Source organism: Lagopus muta, chromosome 7 (assembly GCF_023343835.1).
Source record: "Lagopus muta isolate bLagMut1 chromosome 7, bLagMut1 primary, whole genome shotgun sequence".
NCBI lineage: Eukaryota > Metazoa > Chordata > Aves > Galliformes > Phasianidae > Lagopus > Lagopus muta.
This window is the reverse complement of record NC_064439.1, coordinates 39,866,686-39,887,469: the sequence shown is the minus strand read 5'-3', so window position 1 is coordinate 39,887,469 and position 20,784 is coordinate 39,866,686. Positions and strand designations below refer to the sequence as shown.

The 20,784-nt window shown below is 42.3% G+C and overlaps 1 protein-coding gene across 1 annotated transcript in view; it reads left to right on the top strand.

The window, feature by feature from the left end:
- Window positions 1-20,549, top strand: part of TRIM71 (tripartite motif containing 71) — a 50,517-nt gene extending 29,968 nt beyond the window's left edge. Inside the window, exons 2-4 of the mRNA XM_048950633.1 lie at window positions 9,325-9,492; window positions 16,385-16,519; window positions 18,284-20,549. Coding sequence (XP_048806590.1) covers window positions 9,325-9,492; window positions 16,385-16,519; window positions 18,284-19,735 — 1,755 coding nt within the window. The 3' untranslated portion in view covers window positions 19,736-20,549. The remainder of the gene's footprint in view (window positions 1-9,324; window positions 9,493-16,384; window positions 16,520-18,283) is intronic.
- Window positions 20,550-20,784: the final 235 nt, after the last annotated feature.

Here is a 20,784-nt window from a genome sequence, read left to right as displayed (position 1 = left end):
TGGTATCAGAACATGTAAAAATTGTTTCCCCTCCTGTTCATAATCTCCTTTTAACTGCTGGAAGGCTGCAGTGAGGTCTCTCTGTAGCCTTCTCTTCTCCAGACTGAAGAAGCCCAGCTCCTTCAGCCTTTCTTCATGAGAGAGATGTTCCAGCCCTCTAATCATCTTTGTTGCTCTGCTCTGGAACCGTTCTTACAGCTGCACACTTTTCAGTGTTGGGGGCCCCAGGCCTGGATGCAGTACTCCAGATATGGGGCCTCACAAGGGAAGGCCAGAGTAGCACGGTCACCTCCCTCACCCTGCTGACCATCGCTCTATTGATGTAGCCGAGGATACCGTTGGCCTTTTGGGCTGCAAGCACACACTGCTGGCTCGTGCCCAGCCTTCCATCACCAGGACCCCTGAGTCTTCAGCAGGGCTGCTGTCAGTGAGTTCTTCTCCCAGTCAGTACGTGTATCTGGGATTGTCCTGATCCAGTTGCAGTATCTCGTGCTTGGCCTTGTTGAACCTTACTAGGTTCACGTGGGCCCATTTTTCAAGACTCTCCCAGGTCCCCCTGGATGACATCCCTTCTTTATGTTGCGTCAGCTGCACCACTCGGATTGGTGTCATCAGGAAACTTGCTGAGGATATGCTTGACCCCACTGTCTTAAGTCATCAATACAGGTGTTGAAGAACACTGGTCTCAAGATGGATGCATAGGAAACAACGCTCACGACTGGTCTCCATCTGGACACAAAGTCATTGACTACATCCCTCTAGCTGTGACCATCCAGCATATTAGGCTAAACATTCAACTGTGGGTGGGAGTTCATGGTTACTTAGTTTTCTAGTATCTAGCTGCTGCAGTTTGACTTACAAATTAAATTCATGTAACATTGAAACAGTTGGATTTCTCAAATACGCACTGTGATATTCTTTCTTGCAACAAGCATTAGATGCTGCAGTTGCAGCATTACAGTGTGAAAAGGTAAGCAGAGATTCATGCTCTAAACATTTTTCCAAACCAAGGTACCCAGTACTGCTTGTTTAAAAACAAACCCTGCACAGTAACACTGGTGTGGGACCTGTACGTGTGTGTATATCCGTACACATAAACTGCAAAGCCAAGGTTTCTTTGGATAAATGTGTTCTTTCTACTCAGTCAAGTTTTTCCTCCCTAACAATTAAGCATTATGAATTTAAGATGTCTAGCCTGGTAGGTTCTCTGCCCTCCCAGTGAAGCCCACTAAAAATATTAATAGGAATCTGTTGCATAAATAGGACTTAGTTCACCAAAGAAATTTCTTAGGGAGCAGTGGTTTGACTACAGGCTTGCTCTATAAGAAAATTGAACCTACAAAAGACCTGTTTGTACTGGGATCAGGAAACTGCTCTGGCAAGCCGCACAGTCCGTCAGCTTAAGATACGTTCCACAACTGGCTTGTCTTCTGCATAAGGACTAGCTCTCTTGAAGGAGAGCTAGGAACTTTGGAGTAGTAGAATTCCCATTTTCCTCCTCCACACCCATCAAATCAATGTTTTGTAGCTATTTGTTTGCAAGTTGTATAATAGCAGCCTTGCCGTCAGACTTGTATGAATGTCAACAGTTGCCAAGGGCCAGAATGGAGGCAAAGGCTGTTAGGACAGGACAAAGCTGAGGAATACATACAGCTGTTGAGATGAGGCCTGTACCTGATGTTAGTTGCAGGTAAGGGAGTGTACTTCAAGCATACCTTGACATCTGTTTCTAATTCGTCTTGGAAGAGAATTTGAGAAGCTCTAATGTTGAGCTGTGCATGAAAGGAAAAAATGTTTTATAGTGGTTTGTAGGAATATTTAAATTTGTTGATTTTGTCTAAAACAAATAGACATAAAAACTCCATATGTGATAGCGTAACAGTAATTATCAGTCCTTTACAGAATCACTGAAACTGTGGGCAAGCTTTGTCTGGGCGCCCAAGCATTTTAGAGAGCTGAAGAGTCAGGGAAGCTCAGTGATTGACCTGCAGGGACTTACGACAGTGGCTTGGACAAAACTTGGCTTGAAAGTGGAACTGGGTCCTGACCCACTCCAGTATCTGCTTCCACAGCAGGCTATTAACTTGCTTTCTTGAACTGTTGAATATTTAGATCCGCCCACTGTCCCCTTTGCCAAGACCACCCTGCTGCTACTCGTGTCATGCAGATTTGGCATACAAGCTGCATTTAAACAGCTAATGAGTTGCATGCTGAAGCACAGGCTGGTCTCCCTATTGAAAGCTCTAAAAGACCTGACTTATCACTGGCTGCATAATCTACTAGCTACTGATACTATTGCATCTGCCCATAGACTGGCTCCTTTACTTGCCTTTGTGCTGAAGCAGATGCTTTGACTTTTTAAGATAAAAGAGAGATTTTCTTAGCCCAAATAATTTTTATGGAAAAAAATCCTGAAATGTAGACTTACAGATATTCCACTGTGAAAATTATACCTGTACCTCATCAGTATTAATATTAGAAGAATATTTAGCCTTACTTATTTAGGAAAAAAAAAAAAAAAGAAAAAAAAAATCTGTTTATAAGTTGGATATGAAATGTTCTATCAATAACCAGTCTGTCAATAACCTGAGGCAGTAGAGTGGATCAGTGGGCTCAGTTAACTTGCGCCCAGGAGCCTTAAGAAAGCTAGCTGATGAGTTGTTAACCTGAAGATTCCAGATAAGTGGTAAAATACTTTCTCTGTATTTGGGTCAGATGAACAGTGCATTGCAGCTGGTGGAGGTGCTGCTGGGATGCTCAGCACGCTGCAGTTTCAGGGCTCTGGTGGGTTGCTGTACCAGCAGCTGTAGTCATCAAATGGAGCTCTAGTTGTAAGACTGCAATCCAAGACAGATTCAGTTTTGTAGTACACTAAAGCCAGCAAATCTTTAAATTAGCTTTGACATTGATGTGACTACATGTCTCAGCCACATTTTGCAAACTTCGTTGCACCGTCACTGAGGATGTGGCCTTCAAAGTGGATCTTGCTTGTCACAAAACTAGCAAATACTGCTTTCCTCCCCTGAAAGGACCTAGGTGGCCTTTGCTTCACTACTGCCTAATGCCCAATGGATTTTTTGACCTTGATTAATAGAACTACCCATCTTCCAAAAAGTTTTTGCTTTTTAATCGAGGTAGCCTGAATGACCAGCATTGTCACATTACTGTTCTCTAAAATATATGACTTCATGTCCCAACAGCAGGACTGGAGAAAGCAAAAACTCATGAACTGTGAAAGCAGCACGTTCATCCATTTTAAAAGCCTATTTTAACAGTTTTAAATCTGGTTGATAGCGTCCCCTTGGTTAGAACTTGAGATGAACGCTACCTAGCCAGATTTAAGATGTAGACTACCAGCTGTGAGGCTGGTTAAATATGGAACTGAACTGTGTGGCTTAGCTCAGTAGCTTAGCTGATACTTTAAGTAAGTCAGATAATAATCATAGAATCACCAAGGTTGGAAAAGACCTTCAAGAGGTCTGGTCCAACTGTCTACATACCACCAATCTTGCCTTCTAAATGGTGTCCCTCAGTACAACACCTAAACATTTCTTTAACACCTCCAGAGATGGTAACTCAACCACCTTCCTGGGCAGCCTGTTTCAGCATCTGACCGTTCCTAATGTTTCCTCATATCCAACCTGGACCTCCCCTAGTTCTATTTGACAGTCTTCCAGCCACACTCTGTGTCATTAGCTGTGGATTCTTACGCCCCTTCCCGTGTGCTGGCCCTACTGCTGTTCAGGGTCAGCTGATGGAATAAAGTACTTTCTAATTTTTTCCCTGTTGTTTGTAAAGATCCCCAGGTATCTAAACTGAGATGGGAAGAAGTAAAGGAGAAGGACACAGAGGAGGTACAGGACTTCCTTTTGCAGTGGTGCCAGCCACCAGGTCAGTTCAGTTGTAGGGTGAAATCACAGCCATAAGCTGAGTTTTCAATGGGAGAGTGCTAGTTAGGTAGGGACTCACTTCCTCCTTATGCATTGGGTCAGGAGAGCTACATATTTGTTCATTAATTATTAATTTGTTCATTAGCTGATACTCACAAAAGTTTTTTAAGCATCTCTAAAAGTTAATGTCCCAGATATAATGGAGACATTAAATGTGTATCACATAGCTTACTTGTATCTTCAGTACTTTGTGGTATTTAAGTTTTAAGAATTATCCAAATTAAGGAATTTAAAAGTGTTTTTCTGATCATGGTGTGAAATAAGTTAGTAATCACGAGGTAATTCTCACAGGTTGCCATTAAAATGGGAACTAAAGACCAGGATCTAACAGAGGAAAAGCAATCCAAAAGACTCCAACCAACCTAACAAACAAACAAAAACCTACCAAAAAAACCCCACACCTTTTTTTGCTTAAACTCCAAAACAATTCACTGCATCAGACTCTGACCCAGTTGTCCATCATGATTGCATTTATATGCTGTTTAAAATATACTGCTGCTTGAATGATGCGGGGAAGCAGCTTTTTTTCCCCAGATCTTCTGAAAATACAACAAAATCCAAAGCCAGTGCTGGAAGAGAAGGGCTGACATTCATTGGAAAATGAGTTTCTGCTAAATTCATAATGCCCCCAGCCTCACACACTGCCTAACAAAGCCACCGGTGTTTGAGTTGCTGACAAGGGAATTAAATAATAAAGCACCTTTAGTAATGGAAAATTTCAGACTGACACAGCGCGTGTGATTTTTCTGTCATAAACTCAAAATAAGTTAATGCACAAATGCCAGACGGAGGTCTTTCCAAAGGGAGAACCAAGAGGCTACAGTTAGTTTGTAAGAGTTTGTTGTTGTTTAAGGTTACAGGGCAGCGCTCGGGGCATCAGACTTCGTCTGTGTTTTAAAACGTGGCCCTATACGTTGCTGCCTTGTACAATTGCTTAACGCTGCAGGCATAAATACAGTTCTGTCAAGACACTGAAATGTCGTGACAGAAAGCAAAACGCTGGAGAGATTTCATGTGCTTTATTGACAACTGTGCGTGTACGTGCTCTTAAATGTGATCTGAAGTGAGAGAAATCAAGTGCTGGTGAGCCAGGAGAGGCAAGTTAAGGATAAACCCCCTCAACTGCTGGTTTTGCTGAATTTTCTTCTGTCGTGGTGCCTACTGCATTCCATTGCTTTTGTCTGCCCTTGGTATTTGGGAAATTTTGGTGAGGGCTGGAAGGTGGGGGGGGGGGGGGGAGAGGCCGCTGGAAGCTGGTCAGCGAGGAGAGGAGCACTGGTGTGGGAATTGTGGAGAGGGGTCAGGGTTTAACTTCAGCGGCCATTCATCAGATGATGATTGATTGCTGTGCAGTCCCGGGGGACGTTTAACAACATCTCCGCCCATCCCCCTGCCCCCTTTGAAAGCAGATGGACCAAAAAAATGGGGAGAGCGACACCCAGGAATTCCTGCTGTTGTAAAATGTTTTTACGGTGCACTGTACAGCCTTTCCTGAAGCAATCACATTTATGGCCTTGCTGTTGTATTTCTTGAGCTGCTGTGGCTGTAAAAGATGAATAGCCCTGTAATATGGTTCACTGATTCTGTTTAAATTGAAGTAGGCTCCCTTTATTGTTTTGTGTCTAAAATTGTATGCCACCAATTCAGGAAATATTTCCTGTTTGGGAAATAATCAACCCATAGCTGATTTATTTTAAAATAAATCACTTTTAACTATCTCTGAAACTGTTCTGCTCTCGCTTCTGACTTTTATCTCTTCATTTGGTTTTGATGGAAACTCTGAGATACTGTTTAATGTAATAGAATGGTTATTTTAAAAATCCACCCAAACTCGCTTAGAAATCTTTTCTTAGTGGGAACAATTTTATCGAAAGAAATGTTGAAAAGGCTTGAATGCTGAAAGGTTTTCTTTTTTTTCTCTTAAAACAATCTTTTTTTCTGTATTTGTGTATTACTAAAAGAAAAAAAGAGCATAAAACCTTGCAAAATTCTTTGAAATATATCTATTCCTGGTTTCTTCTCATTTCTGTTTCCTTCCTATCAGAACACTTGCATAAGGTAAAAAACGTTTTGCTCAAAATGCTGCTGGAAAATAGTGAAATTAAGAGGACAATAGCTAAATTAGTTGGTGGGTCCTTTTACTTAGCATTGTCTCCCCCTCTTCAGGAGGAGGGAGCAGTTTTAATACCTTTTTTTCCCCTTGAAATTGGTTTGTTAGGCTGTGCACCATAAGCCCAGCCTTTCCAGAGGGACTTAGCCTTGCTCTTTCCTTCCACTCCCCCCCTCCCACCACGGCTCAAGACTAGGCTTGTTGTTCTTAAGGCAGCGATACGGGCATAGAAGGAGCAGTATGTTGCTGTATTAACAGCACAACTGAAATTCAGGGTGGCCTTTCCTTGTTGCTAAGATTAGCAGAAGGGGGAGGCCCTGCCAGCTTTTAGGTGCACTGCAGATGCATCACATCCGAATGGAGAGCAGACTTGTGCTGTCCTAGTTCAAGGAAGTAAGAAGTCTATGTATTGTTAGCGTGAGATTTTTTTTGGAGTGAGCTGCTTGGTCGCTTTTGTTGTTGATGTGTTGATGGTGGTTGATTTGTCGTTGCTTCTCTTCTCCCCTCCTATGTAGCAGGCATGGAAACTTCACCTAACAGTACCTGACCTTTGAGGCCATGACCTAGGGACTGGGATGTGAAAAGGCTGGAACATAATAAATGGCCAGCTGTGGATACAAGCACAGAGAAGCTCCCATCTCTGTCAGTCTGACTGGCACAGATCTCCCCTACCCCTGCACAGCTGGGTACTTCCCAGTTCTAACCCTGGGAGAGCAGCCTGCTGTGGGCCCCACTGCTTGGTAGGGCCAGTGTACATCCTGGGGGGTGCTCCTGTTTTTCTTTTCTCAATTAGTCAGCATGCCCAGAAGGGAGTTTCTAGGCGGTTCCTTGTTCATCTAGAAGCTGGCTGACTCTCTCAGTTTACTTTTGGCGACCAGCTCCCTTCCCTACTGAGTGCAGTAATGATACTATGCATTTGTGTTTTCTTTTGTGTGTATTTAAGATAACTTTTAAACAGCAGTGTAATGATGGAGATCAGTCCACTGCTGCTTATTCCCCTTCTCTTTGCCCAAGCCTTTTAACTCTTTTGCTCTCAAATTTAAATGTAGGTGATTTTCACAGTCTTCTAAGAAACAACTGGGAGACTTTATCAACGTCTTTGTAGCATTTACCCGAAACACTTGCCAGCCACATCCTACATAATCTGTACATTTCTGAAATTAAATTATGGCTCTTGTCTCCCTCCATTCTAAATTGAGGAGCGGTATTTTCCGCCACACTTTGTTGCATGGCAAGAGGCAGCTGAAGAGCTGCAATTCAGTTTCTCCTTGGCTCGGGCAACCAGATGACTCTTGCCAGTGGATGCTGTCACGTCACAGCTGGAACGTACTGGTAACGGGACAGATCTCTGGCATTCAGCTTTTGCTTCTGATGTTGGCTACTTTGGAGGACTAACAGCAGATATAACTTGCTTCTAGACTTCTGTTCATATGGTCACCATTTTCCTTTCAGCTGCTGTGCTTGATTGAGTCCCTAAATCCCTCCTGTACGTTTCTGAAGTATATCGGATTCGTGTGACTTAACTTGATACTCTCCCTTGGTTTTCATTTTCTCTCAACTTCTCAGTTGCTTATGTGGAGTCATTCAGCAACATGTAATAAACATTCCCTGTAATTTCAAGAGCAAAATTACAGAACTGCGTGAGCAAGTGAACATTGCCTACAGATATAGAGAACCGCAGTGTAAAGACGAGGAACGTTCAAGTAGAGGGAGGTGATGTATATTGAAAAATGCATTTTGGAAAGGCAGTATCTACATCCTTAAAGAAGACTCAGGATCTGAGGATATTGCTTGAGGGATTAGAATTTGAACAGACGCAAACTAACCTTTTCCATTTCCCTACAGCAGAACTTAACTGTGAAGAAAATGTAACATGCGCAAACACACATATTCCTTTGAGAAATTAATCCATATGCCACTTCAGCTGTTGTGCTTACAGGAGAGCTTAAAATAGCTCTTCATGCAACGCAGGAAATCTGAGGGAATCACCTGTCCTCCCTCTCCCCTGTTCTTTTGCAGGAGAAGGGAAATGGGGATGCCATGCACCGTATCACAATATATATACATATTTAGCTGGAGTCAGGACTGGTTGGGTGACAGCTGTGAGGAGACAGGCATATCAGATACTTGCCCAGCCTTTGTTCTGCTCTTGCTGCTTTCTCTGAGGTAGAATTTAAATAGCTGGTGATGGAAAAATTGTTTGTACTCCACAATGGCAGACAGAGTTTTGTGGTGGTTTCCTGACTTCTGTGGTAAGCTAGATTTTTCTAACACTGCTCTAAAAAATATAGTGTATGTTGCTAGCAGTGAGACTGAATGTGGAGTTTCTCATTTCACAGTTTTGTACTCCTTTGCTTGCATCTTTGAAAACAAAATAGCTGATCTGTTTTCTTCTTAAGAAAGCACTAACGTGTGGAAAATACTATTTTTGTGTGCTGCTTCCCTCTACTGGATGGAATGGAGACAGTTGTGGCTGATGAATGGATCCAGCTTTGTAGGCTGAAGTCTTGTGTAAGACTTCCATTGTGAGTTGGAAATACTTTTTAAGTGCTTTGTGAATAGAATGGGCTTTGGTTGTTACCCAGAGTTCTGTAAAACTGAAACACTGACGGATATGCTACTGTCTTGTCTTCCTCTCCATATCAAGTATCTCCATAAATTACCAGAATAGAAACACTGTGGCAGAGCAAAGGGTTTTCTTTTTTGCTTTGCTGTTGGGAGTTGGCAGAAAGGAGTTCTGCCCAGTGCTGTGCTGCTCTGAGTAAGCATAGAGGGTTTATGTGTTCTGAGGAAACAGGATGGTTCTCAGCATGCATAATGGTTTTCTATTCTTGGGGGGCAGGGATGCTCCTGTTCTCTAGCACAGTCACTATTAAACCCACTTCAGAGAATGTATCTGATGAATGCAGGAAAAGTCTTCATCTGAAATTTAACATAGATGACATCTCCAATCCGTAAGTGTTGGCAGATGGCTTCCGTTCTTAAGAGGAGCTGATGTGGACATTCTTCCTAGTATTGTATTTCAAAGAAAACAATGACACTTCCATCCAACTTTTAGAATACAATTTGAAGCTTACTAAGAAAGATGGTTTGCTTTTCCTCTGAGGAGAAACTATTGTGAAGTCTTTGCCCATGGCTACTGCCTCCAGCCTCCTCCCTTTCTTGTTATCTGTTGTTTGTTTTTGCTGTTGTTTTGCCAACCTTGCATTTCTTTTTCCCTCTTCTGTTCTTCATCAGATGGTGATACATGTTTTTCTCTTCCAGGTACTGCATTTCTACTGTGATACCTGCTCTGTCCCCATATGTCGTGAATGTACCATGGGGCGACATGTGGGTCACAGCTTTATCTACCTCCAAGATGCCCTCCAGGACTCCAGGACTCTTACCATCCAGCTCCTGGCAGATGCTCAGCAAGGACGACAGGCTATTCAGGTAAGATACTCCTAACTTAAGTATTTAATTTTTTTTTTCTGTCCCTCACAGCTTGCCTGGTACAGGGCAGGGTGTCAGGCAAAAAGCTCTCTGCTGCTTCTGTCAGCTTTCTCACCCCTTCTGTTCTCTCAGATCTGACAGAAGTGGCTGTATAGCTGAAAACAGCGCTGTTATGAATTTTGCATTTCTGCAGCATAATCCTGACATGTAAATCATAATATATATGAAGCTATGTCCAAATGCACTTGAGCATGAAGCATTTTGAGCAAAGTTTTGATCTTGTACAGCAGTGCCAAGCATGTTTCTGTTTCTACAGCTGAGACTTCTATTCTAAGATGTCTCTTATGTCTGTACAGCATCTGCACTGTAACTACTTACAGATCTGGTTGTGTCTTCAGTGTTGCCACCGCATGTAAAAAGCTAATTATCTGTTTGGATTGGTGTGGAACTTTAATCTGCCTATGTAAGGGATCAGAGTTACCTCTATAGAAGGATTGCTCTGCCTGCACAGGTGCACACCACAGCTGCCTATTGCATCCTACGTCAGCTACTTTGCAGTGCACATATGAATACTAAGTGAGGTCTGGAAGGAAGGTAACCTTCAACCAGTAGAAGGAAAATCTGCACAGGAAATGAATTTGCAAGTATATGTCGGTAGTTAGTTAACTTGTGTGTTAACTTTAGTAGTATCTAGTAATAACTGTTACGGTATTAGCAGTAGTTTTCCTTTAGTAAAGAGCCTTTGGACAGGGAAGGCATAGTATGAAGCTACTTTGCACTACGACTGTCCAATTTTGTCAGCCTCAAATGCTTTGAGCTGGATAGTCAACACTTCTATGTTAGACTTAACCACCAGGACTTTGTTTTTTGGTTAGACACTGGCAGAAGTAAGCTTTCTCAGTCAGATGTGCTTTTCTCTCAAATGTGTGCTACATAGGAGCTGTCCCCTCATCATTGCTTATTTTAATAGATGACTATTTTAAATGAGATCTTTTAAATTTTCTTGTTAAATCTGTTAACTCTTATCGTCTGAAGGGCAGTGGTCACAGTCAATGACAATATCTGCTGGTTGTTTTCCTGCAGTGCTACAGAACTTCTTTGTACTCTAGGCATGTTTCAAAGTGTAGAGTATGTCTCAGAGGCTACAACCAGTTCTCTGAATTTGGAGAATCCCTCTCTGTGTTGTGACAACTTTATGCCTCCCTAATAAGTGAGAATAAATGACAGTTATAACCCTTTTTTAGGTGAGCTTGTTCAGCCTGAAAGGAGCAGCTAATTTGACCCGTCCTGAGTCTTTGCACCCGTGGAAGGAAAAAAGTATTGTGATGGTTTAGATATTAACTGTTTCAGATACCTCCCTTTGGCTTATGATGTTGTTACATATGTCAGAACATTAAGCACCAAAGTTTTGGAGCCGGATGGCCATTTTAAAACCTCATGTTAACCCCAAACCTTGCAAAACTTAGCTTCCCTGGTTTGTTCTAAATAAAATTATAAGGCTCTTCAGCAGTATCAGAAGCATTCAGAAACGTCTAACATGTCCCAAGAATGAGCAAGAATGAAGGGATTATTCTAGTCTAGAGAACCTCAGTAGCGCAGTGTTTTGAATTTCTCTAGGCTGCCCTAGACAAGGGCTTGTCTGTTAGTAATTAAATTATTGCTTTGGCCTTTAGGGCTCTTAATCATTTAACTGGTATGGACGAATCATCTAAATAGTGACTGTCTCTTGGAGTAGAAACCAAAAGAATAGTGTTGAGTACCACTCTGCTAGTACTGCATGCACGCTTTCATGCCTGCTTGCTCTTGGGTTTACTTTGCTCTTCTATCTTTCTTGTTCTCTGGCTGTTCTTCTGGAGGCTCCTGCTCTTGTGTTGAGTTGACTACTGATGGACAGGTAAAAGGTGGGTGGCCTGGCATTGCATATATAACTGAAGCAAATAGCTCTTGAATTTAGTTCATCCAGTTCTGCCCTAGGCCAGCTACTTTAAGAGGAAGTGCAATTGGGCAGTTAGTGAGAAACAATCTGTAAAATGAATGAGGCTGTTCAAGAACTGACTTTAAACAAGGCCTTTTAATCTAAACTGCTCTACAGAAAAAAGCTGGTGAGCAAGCTGATATATGATGAAGGTGAGGAGTTAGTAATCTGTGTTTGCATATGTAGAGATGGAGAGTACTGCAGCTCAGGGCAGGCTACTGCCTCAATGTCATCAGCAACAGCTAGAAGAAATGCAGGTTTTAGAACTGAGGTGCTTGAGTTGAAGGTTGATGCTGTGAACCTGCTAAACAAAGGAATTTTGGTATAGAAGAGCTTGTGCTGGGACAACATGGCTGTAAAGCTGTATTTATCCCAGGGAGGAGACAGCACATCAGCATGCATTTGAAACAAACTCTGAGGAAACTAGGCTAAAATAAAAGAAATTGACTTGCATACTTTTTTTAAAGCTTGGAAGCAGTCTAGAGAATCAAATTCCAATACAAGCTGCAATATGAGAAACATAGACTTGAGCTCTAAGGAGATGATTGAAAAGTAGTATGGTAGTAGTAACACTTCTCCGTGCAACTGATTCATACTGCTGTATTCGTAACCTTCTTATAATAGGCTAGGAAAGAGATACTCCTGACATGAAAACTTGGGGATGAATGAGGAGAGGAGCTCAGAGTGAAGGGAAGGAGGTGGGCTCTGAAGGGCCTTGCAGGAGAGAGGAAATCAAGCCATAAGTCATCTGGCTGGAGAATATCTGGTTAACCAAAGTTGAAGGCTTTTAGGAATAAATGTTTATTTAAACTCTTCCTGTGGCTTTGGTAGCAAGATTATTTTTCAGGCTGTGACGATTGCCATACATTAAGGTACATTTCAGTTTCAGGAGTGACAGACCAGATGAAACTTCAGTGACTTAAGATGCTGAAAAGTAAAAATCTCCCTCCTCAAAGGATTTGGAACTCCTCTAAAACAAGTAGTAAGCCTGGCAACATGAGGCTTGTTGGTCAATCTTCTTGATTCTACAGCAGTGGAGAGCTTCTGTTCACCAGTGCTGCTCTGGTCTTGCCCTGAATCATGCATTTCTAAGCCTATCCCTAACGTGAGAACGTGCATTTGTGTAACGGAGTGGTGAACTGATGCAGCTAAAGAGGCAGCTTCTCAGTGGAATTGCTTTTTGGCCCTCCATAGGCTGGCTCATTGCAATCTTAAAGGGACTGGTCGTGCCCAGGGATGGAACAGAAACACCCGTTTCATTGCTTGTAGGACCTCTTTCTGAGCAGACTCATCTCATTAGAAAGCTATCCGCTTTGCTCAGGTACTTTTCTCGCATTTTCAGTGGCTTGAAGTGATTCACACGAGGATCTGAAAGCTGAAGTTAATGAGGTGGAGTGAGACAGAAGTGTTCCCTTTTGATACTGACAGCTTGTGCTGCTGGCTTGTTTGTACCTTAGGAAAGTACACGCTTAGCTGTCTTCTTCTAAATTTTTTTCCAAGGAGTGGGCCACAAACTGAACATAAATCTGTTACGATGAAAGATAGATGGCTTCTTCGAAATGTCATGTTCTTAAAATACATCTATACATGTGTAATTGTATATACGTATGTGTGTGTATGTAATCTAATGCACTTGCATAACAGTAAAGCAATGAGTGCTTCCTCCCATTTGGGGTTAATTTGCAGGTGAAAGTGTTAAAATACAATTTGATTTGTGTAGGTCAGTTGTCTTTTTTGATCTGAGCCCATATCTGCGTGGGGTATTTGGCAGTGCTTTGCTTGAAATGTGGAAGCTTGCAGTGGGGTCTGGTCATTAGATGAATATGGAAGAAGAGACTTATCTTCCAGCATCAAAGGCTCAAACTTTGCTGGTAAGGAGGGCCATCCGTTAAGGCAGTGCCTCTTTTTCACAGAAATTGTGAGGGGAGTTGGTATGATGCAGATGAGGTGGACCTTGAACACCCTTCTTGCTAGAAAGGGAGGGAGATAGCTAAGCAATTTTTCTCCAGCAAAGTAAATGCTCGGTTGTCTTGAGCACTGAAGGACGCCCTTCAATGAGAGCTTTCATGTAGGTACTTCTTTCTTCAGGTATTTCTGCTTTGTGCCTTGCTTTAATGAATTCCTTGGTTTAATATACAAGCAGATAGTTATCAGGGAAGATGCATTTTTACACGTGACACTGTCCACACTACTGCTTTACCTTAAACTTTAGGCAAAAAGTGAGAAAGTGATTTTGTTTGTCTGACAAGAGCTAATCTCTCCTGTAGCCCTCCCTGTGTCAAAGCCCTTTTAAATTCTTTAACCACCAGAAGTGAGAATATTTTAGTTTGTTTCCAGTTTGAAGTCTGACCATTTAAATTGACCTAGCTACTGTGATCTTTGCTATGGCCACGCCAATATTGCAATTAAGCTGATTAATCCTAATATTCATACTGTAACTATACTTTGTGTAAGGTTTGCAGTTAATTTCTCTAGTAGAGGAACAGTAGGAAGCTCTTATGATGCAGAAAACTGGCTGTCGTGGCTGAGTTGTTTTACCTTGCACTGAAGCAAGTAACTGGAAGAATCCTGAGAAACCAGCCCTCTATCGTTTATTATCCTTATTATCAAGGAACCAAAAGCAAACAATGCTTATGGACAGAACACCTTTCAGAATGTGGTGGAAGAAGGCTAACCTGAGATGCAGAAAGTTCATTCATTAGTTCATTTAATTTACTTCTAAAGTTTGGAGAGGGTCTGCCAGAGAATATGCTTCTCAAAGGTTTTTCCCCTGCCCCCTCTAGATATCCTGTAAGAAGGATAAACTTGCTCTTAAATTCCTTAGTGTTCAAGGTTTAAATCTTCCGTACAGAGGTAGGAAGGTATGTATTTAAAGTTCTTTATCCATTATCTGTGGAAGGACCTTTTTTTAAGCAGTTAGTTAAGCTTAACATTGATGCTCTGTGATACGTTTATAGTTAAACAGCCTTCGCTTTCATGGTGATTCCACACAGGGCTGTGTTTACAGCAGTGTTCAAATAGATAATTCTAACATTCTGCCTCTGCATTTGGATTCGCAGGCTCTTCTCTTTGAGACTTAAGTTGGTCTTTTTCATTAACTTTGCTGTGTGAATGTACTTTGCTATGTGGATTGTGCTTGTTTAATTTGGGTAGCAATCTGCAGAAACCACACAATGATACCAGCACCTTTACAGTGGCTCCATATTTGTCTGTCTTTCTCCTTGAGTGTTGCACTCTTCTGACCATAGCTTTCATTTAAAAAAAGCTGGCACTAGTGAGAACAAGCAGTGTTGTATCTAGAAAGTACACTTAAATACTTCATAGGCACATTATAATTAAGCCAAGATGAAACTATTAATGTTTTTTGTTAAGTCAAAGTTCAAGTTCTTAATGTCCGTTAGAAGATGGGACATCTGGAAAACTGATGAAAATTGAAATTGACGAGTCCTGCTTTGGGTCCCTCCATAGTCAGCCCAGGTATCCAGAAACAGAACCTAAAATGTAGACTTCCTTGCTACTTCTGGCTCTTACAGTCAGCTCCTCATTACTTTGTGTTATACATCAGTTGCCCTGTCAGAACCACTGTAGCAAGATAACTACTGTGAGTTTCTTGCAGAAACAGGAGGCAGCTACAAGAAAACTTGCAGAGGTGTCCTGAAGGACACAAGGAGTCCAGTACAACTTCGCTCTTCACTTTTTACTCAGAAGTGGCTGAAGCATATAAAATGTATGACTCAGGAGGCGTAACTACCTTGAGGCTTCAGCAAACTCCTTTGATTTGTATAAAATGCCCAAATTAAACAAGACTTGCTCGTTTAATAATCCTCATTAAATACTTAGCAGTCTGAGAGTACAGATAATGTTGCATGCTGTAGTCCTGTTCTGCTAATGTGTTTATATTTGTATGTTGCCTTTTTGAGTAGATTTATAGAGAAGAACAGAGTGTTCTGAAATGGGCTGGTAACTGTAGCCAGTGACAGATATCTGCTGGACTGAATTCCATTCCATCATGAGAACATACTTGTTTGCCACAGGGAAGCTTGATTTGCAAGGTTTCCATTTGTTGTGGCTCTCAAACACATCAAGTGCACACACTGTCATTACTTAAATTTTACTGTGGTGGAGTATTGGTTTCAGTCCTGGAGTTGGCAAGATAGACTGCAAAGTTGTTTCTTCATTTTTGGCAACACAAGGCTCTGTTGAAATCCATAATAGAATGAAGAGTATCTTGTCAGTCTTTTGGCTCCCGGATAGTCCCAAGAGTGCATAGGTGCAAGCTGCAAATAGACAACTGCACCTGCCAACAGCAGGAGCCACAGTAGTTGTTACTGGATTGGTAATGGATAACTGAATCAGCTGGTTTCCTCAACACAGCTCTTGTCTCCAGTTTCCCAAGCATGTTTGTTAGCTAGCCATTTCATCTACAAACACTGGAAGGATGAAGCTGGAATGAGTGTTGAACGGTGCCTTTTTTAAAAAGGATTACTGGTGGAAAAAATCATCTAGTGCTTGACCAGAAAAAGGAATGCTGCTTCTCAACATTGTTCCTAAAAAATTGGCTTTCAGAGGACAACTTCTATACAGGAAATGCCTGCTGAACAACAGCAGATTTATTGTGGCAGAGCTGTGACACCCTGCAGTAATTGGAAAGTGCAGGAGATTTGCATGCTCCCAGAAGCTGTCCTTTAATCCCCTGTACTGGTGCATGGTACAATGAAGTCACAAGCTCTGTACAGTAGATTTGCTTATACATATATATATAATCAAGCCAATATTTGAGCTCTGCTGTATGAGATGGGTGAAGGCCTAGTAGAATCTAAGAAGTGTTACTTCATGCCTTTTCCTAAAGGTGTAGTTAAATGTAAGTAAGCTCTTGCAGATTTGGTTGAGCACTAAGTGTTTTATTTTTCTCTCCAGTTGAGTATTGAACAGGCCCAGGCTGTGGCAGAGCAAGTTGAGATGAAAGCGAAGGTGGTACAGTCTGAAGTCAAAGCAGTGACTACTAGACATAAGAAGGCCTTGGAAGAGCGAGAGTGCGAGCTGCTCTGGAAGGTATGTACCTAACACTGTGCTTTGTACATTTGATATTGGAAACTTGTACACCGAGCAGAAATGCTACCGTTTATGGTGAGCTCATTGTTTTCTAGGGAGCAAGTTGCTGTGTTTTGCCTCTAGTTGGTTTTATTTTGAAGGATTTCTTAGCCCTATGAAAAAGCCTTTTTTTGGTAGGAAATACTGTGTCCTTCGGCAAGCTCAGCCACACAAGTAAGGTGAGCGCTCCCCCTGCTGGCTCAGCAGCGGTGCATCACATCTCAAGTGCTGAGGTCAAGATGTCAAGAGATAGTGCCATCCTGATATAAATTACTTCTCTCCCGCCTTCTATCCTCTTGAAATGTTAATTTTCTGGTGTATGTGTTGCCAGCAAAATGACCATTATATTGGTAAAGTTATTTCATGGAGCCACACTAGTTAAGTGAGATTACGAAAGTAAGGCAATTGAATGTATATTAAGGTAGCGTGAAGAGTGCTAGTGTATTATTTTGTGTAACAAAGCTAACTAACATCCAGAAAGTAACTGTGATTGGTAATCTTTTGGAAACAGATGATCTTAACGGGCTATTGAAAGAAGCATCTCTTTTTTTTTTAGAAGCAGCCTTTAAAAAAAAAAAGTGTATATATATATGAAAAGACATTCTTATACATCTGTTAGCTAGACAAGGGACTCTTCAGACAGCGAGTTGTCCCTCAGTGGAATACGCTAGTGATATTGTTCTGCAGCCAAGCAAGTATTCAAAAGTGAGGAAATATATTTTTCCAACAACAAAACAATTATGTTTCATTAATTTTGCCAAAGGATCCATAGTGATTTTTCACAAGTAAAGACAAACACGGTCATGTAAACACAAACGAACAAATGCAAAACAAACAAACAAAGCCTGAAAGCAAACAAACAAAACCAACCAACTGGTTTTGCTTGATCTACAATTGCCCAAGAAGGGACTGGCAGCTGCCATCTGTGCCCTTTGAAGTAGCATTATATGGCATCGTGTTTTAAAGCAGTAGTTCAGTGTGGCTGCTGGTATTTGTGGGAAAATATTAAAGCAATTGGACCCTAAAAATTCCAGGTGTCTGGTATTATCCAATCACATGGAAGCACTTCGGACAGCCAAGGGAGTGAGGAGAGCCCATATCCATTAGCTGATGCCAACTCTTAGGAGGCTAAGAGTTATGTGATAACAGCCTGCTTTCTGAAATTGGTCTCAGTTCTCTTTTTAGAGCAGCCTTGCCTGGGAGCTCACAGTTACCTCTTTCCTCTCCAGAGTCATTAAATAAGAAGTACCTTCTGATGGTCTGTCAAGTACTCAGCAACTAGAAGGCAGAACAGCTTTTAAGGAAGATAGTCATTATTAGCTACTAAAGAAGCAAATCTTCTTTTCAAATTGAATTTTGATACAGCAGTTCCGTGGAGCATGAATGTGTGATTTTTAACTGAGGGACTGGAGAAAATAATCATCTGAATTTGGATAGATAATGGCTTTTCCTTGTTTCTGCTCCCCTGCATCAGGGTTTCTAAAGACTTGTTGGACAGTTCTTGGTCTTATCATGTCTTGTGTCAGCGTGCTGCAACAAATGTATGACCGCTTATGTAGAAGTGACGTTGGGATGAGTTTTGATGTTAAGTGATAACTGTTGGTGATTGGTGGATGGTTGGACTGGAAGATCTTGTAGATCTTTTCAAACCATGGTAATTCTATGATTCTGAGGGTCGTCTTTTCTGACATACGTTTTTTTCCCCCACCCCTCATCCTCTCCCAGGTGGAAAAGATTCGTCAAGTCAAGGCTAAGTCGCTCTATTTGCAAGTTGAAAAGTTACGTCAGAACCTAAATAAGCTGGATAACACAATTAGTGCTGTTCAGCAGGTCCTGGAGGAAGGTCGTACCATAGATATTCTTCTGGCCCGGGACCGCATGCTGGCTCAGGTGCAGGAGCTCAAGAATGTGAGAGGCCTTCTGCAGACCCAGGAGGATGACAGGATCATGTTCACACCCCCTGACCAGGCATTGTATATGGCCATTAAATCAATGGGCTTTGTTAGTAGCGGGGCTTTTGCTCCTCTGACCAAAGCCACTGGGGAAGGCCTCAAGCGTGCGCTGCAGGGCAAGGTGGCCTCTTTCACAGTTATAGGCTACGACCACGATGGTGAGCCTCGCCTTTCAGGAGGTGACATGATCTCTGCAGTGGTAATGGGCCCAGATGGAAATCTGTTTGGGGCAGATGTCAGTGATCAGCAGAACGGAACCTACCTGGTCAGCTACCGTCCGCAACTAGAGGGAGAGCATCTGGTGTCCGTGATGATGTGCAACCAACACATTGAGAACAGCCCCTTCAAAGTTGTGGTGAAATCTGGGCGCAGCTACATTGGCATCGGGCTACCCGGGCTCTCGTTTGGCAGCGAAGGAGACAGCGATGGGAAGCTCTGCCGCCCCTGGGGGGTTAGTGTAGATAAAGAAGGCTACATCATCGTGGCTGACCGCAGCAATAACCGTATCCAGGTGTTCAAGCCATGTGGGACTTTCCATCACAAGTTTGGCACTCTGGGTTCCCGGCCCGGCCAGTTCGATCGTCCCGCCGGAGTGGCCTGTGACGTCTCACGCCGGATCGTCGTGGCTGACAAGGACAATCATCGCATCCAGATTTTCACGTTTGAAGGGCAGTTCATTCTGAAGTTTGGGGAGAAAGGAACAAAGAATGGGCAATTCAATTACCCGTGGGACGTGGCCGTCAACGCAGAGGGCAAAATCCTGGTCTCCGACACGAGGAACCATCGCGTTCAGTTGTTCGGGCCCGATGGTGTGTTTCTGAATAAGTATGGCTTTGAAGGGGCACTCTGGAAGCACTTTGATTCCCCCAGAGGTGTGACTTTCAATCACGAGGGCCACTTGGTAGTGACAGACTTCAACAACCATCGCCTTCTGGTCATCCACGCAGATTGCCAGTCAGCGCGCTTCCTGGGCTCGGAGGGGAGTGGGAACGGGCAGTTCCTGCGTCCGCAGGGAGTGGCGGTGGATCAAGAGGGGCGCATCATCGTGGCCGACTCCAGGAACCACCGGGTGCAGATATTTGAGTCCAATGGTAGCTTTTTATGCAAGTTTGGCACTCAGGGAAGCGGCTTTGGTCAGATGGACCGTCCTTCAGGTATAGCTGTCACCCCTGATGGCATGATTGTTGTGGTCGACTTTGGAAACAATCGAATTCTCGTCTTCTGATCTGCGTTTGAATTTGGAAGAAACTGTCTCAGGGAAATTCTTCTAGGAGAAAATGAAAAAAAATACAACGTTGATTCAAACCTACCTCATCTTTAATTTTTTTACAGATGAATGTACTTATCTTTTCTGCAGGGAGTGAGCCTGTAAAGTTAAATTCTATCTACCTCATTGTCCTCCCTTCCCTCCCCGGTTTCTCTCCCCCCTCCCCATCCCAACACACTCGCAGTTCAGAACATTTTACCTCTCCCCTGATGGGGCTTCATGCACAAACATGTGTTGCTGTGCACATTAGGTGGTTTGTGTGGTGAATTCTGTAGGCTAAGCCAAAAAGGCTCTATATCACTTTTTTTAATGGAGAAAATGATAGTAGATATTTGTAGAGAACTTGTGTTCCTGACCATACTGCATTTCTGTGGGTGGGGACATGGGAGGGGGGATATATTTTTTTTTTGTTTTGAATTGCTGCTGCAGCAGAGAACTTTTTCCTGTTCTCCTTTTTATACCTCAGTGTGTTTGATTTACTGGTGAGCACAGCGTTTTGTTCCCAGAAGACTTTTGAACGTTTTGTGGAAGTGAGTGGGATTCACTCGCCAGGAAGAGTGAGTTTGCATCTTTTTGGCATTTCTGTGTATTTTTTTCTGAAACACAGTAATCCAACAGCACAAAGAGAAGCTGATGAAAATGCACAATTATTTTTGAGTTGAAACCAAATTGTTCATTTTAGTGGCTTAATACAGTTGTCGTAAAGTTTAAACAAAAAAGCAATGCTTTCTTTAGTGCAAGGTCTTGAGGTTTGTCTTTTTTTTTTTTTTTTACTCCTTTCACCTGAAAGCTAAATTAGTTTAAAAAAAAAAGTTTCTTTTATCAGTATGTGCTCCTGATCTGGGTAACAGAGGTTACAGGGGGCATTGAAACAAGGAAAAATCAACCCTTGGTTTATGTTCTTGTGAAATGGCGAGGTTTTTTTCTTTCTCCCCATAGAGAGTCTTTAAGAAAAACAAAAAAGTTCAGTGGATTTGTTAGAACAGAAGTGGTACCTTTTTCCAAAA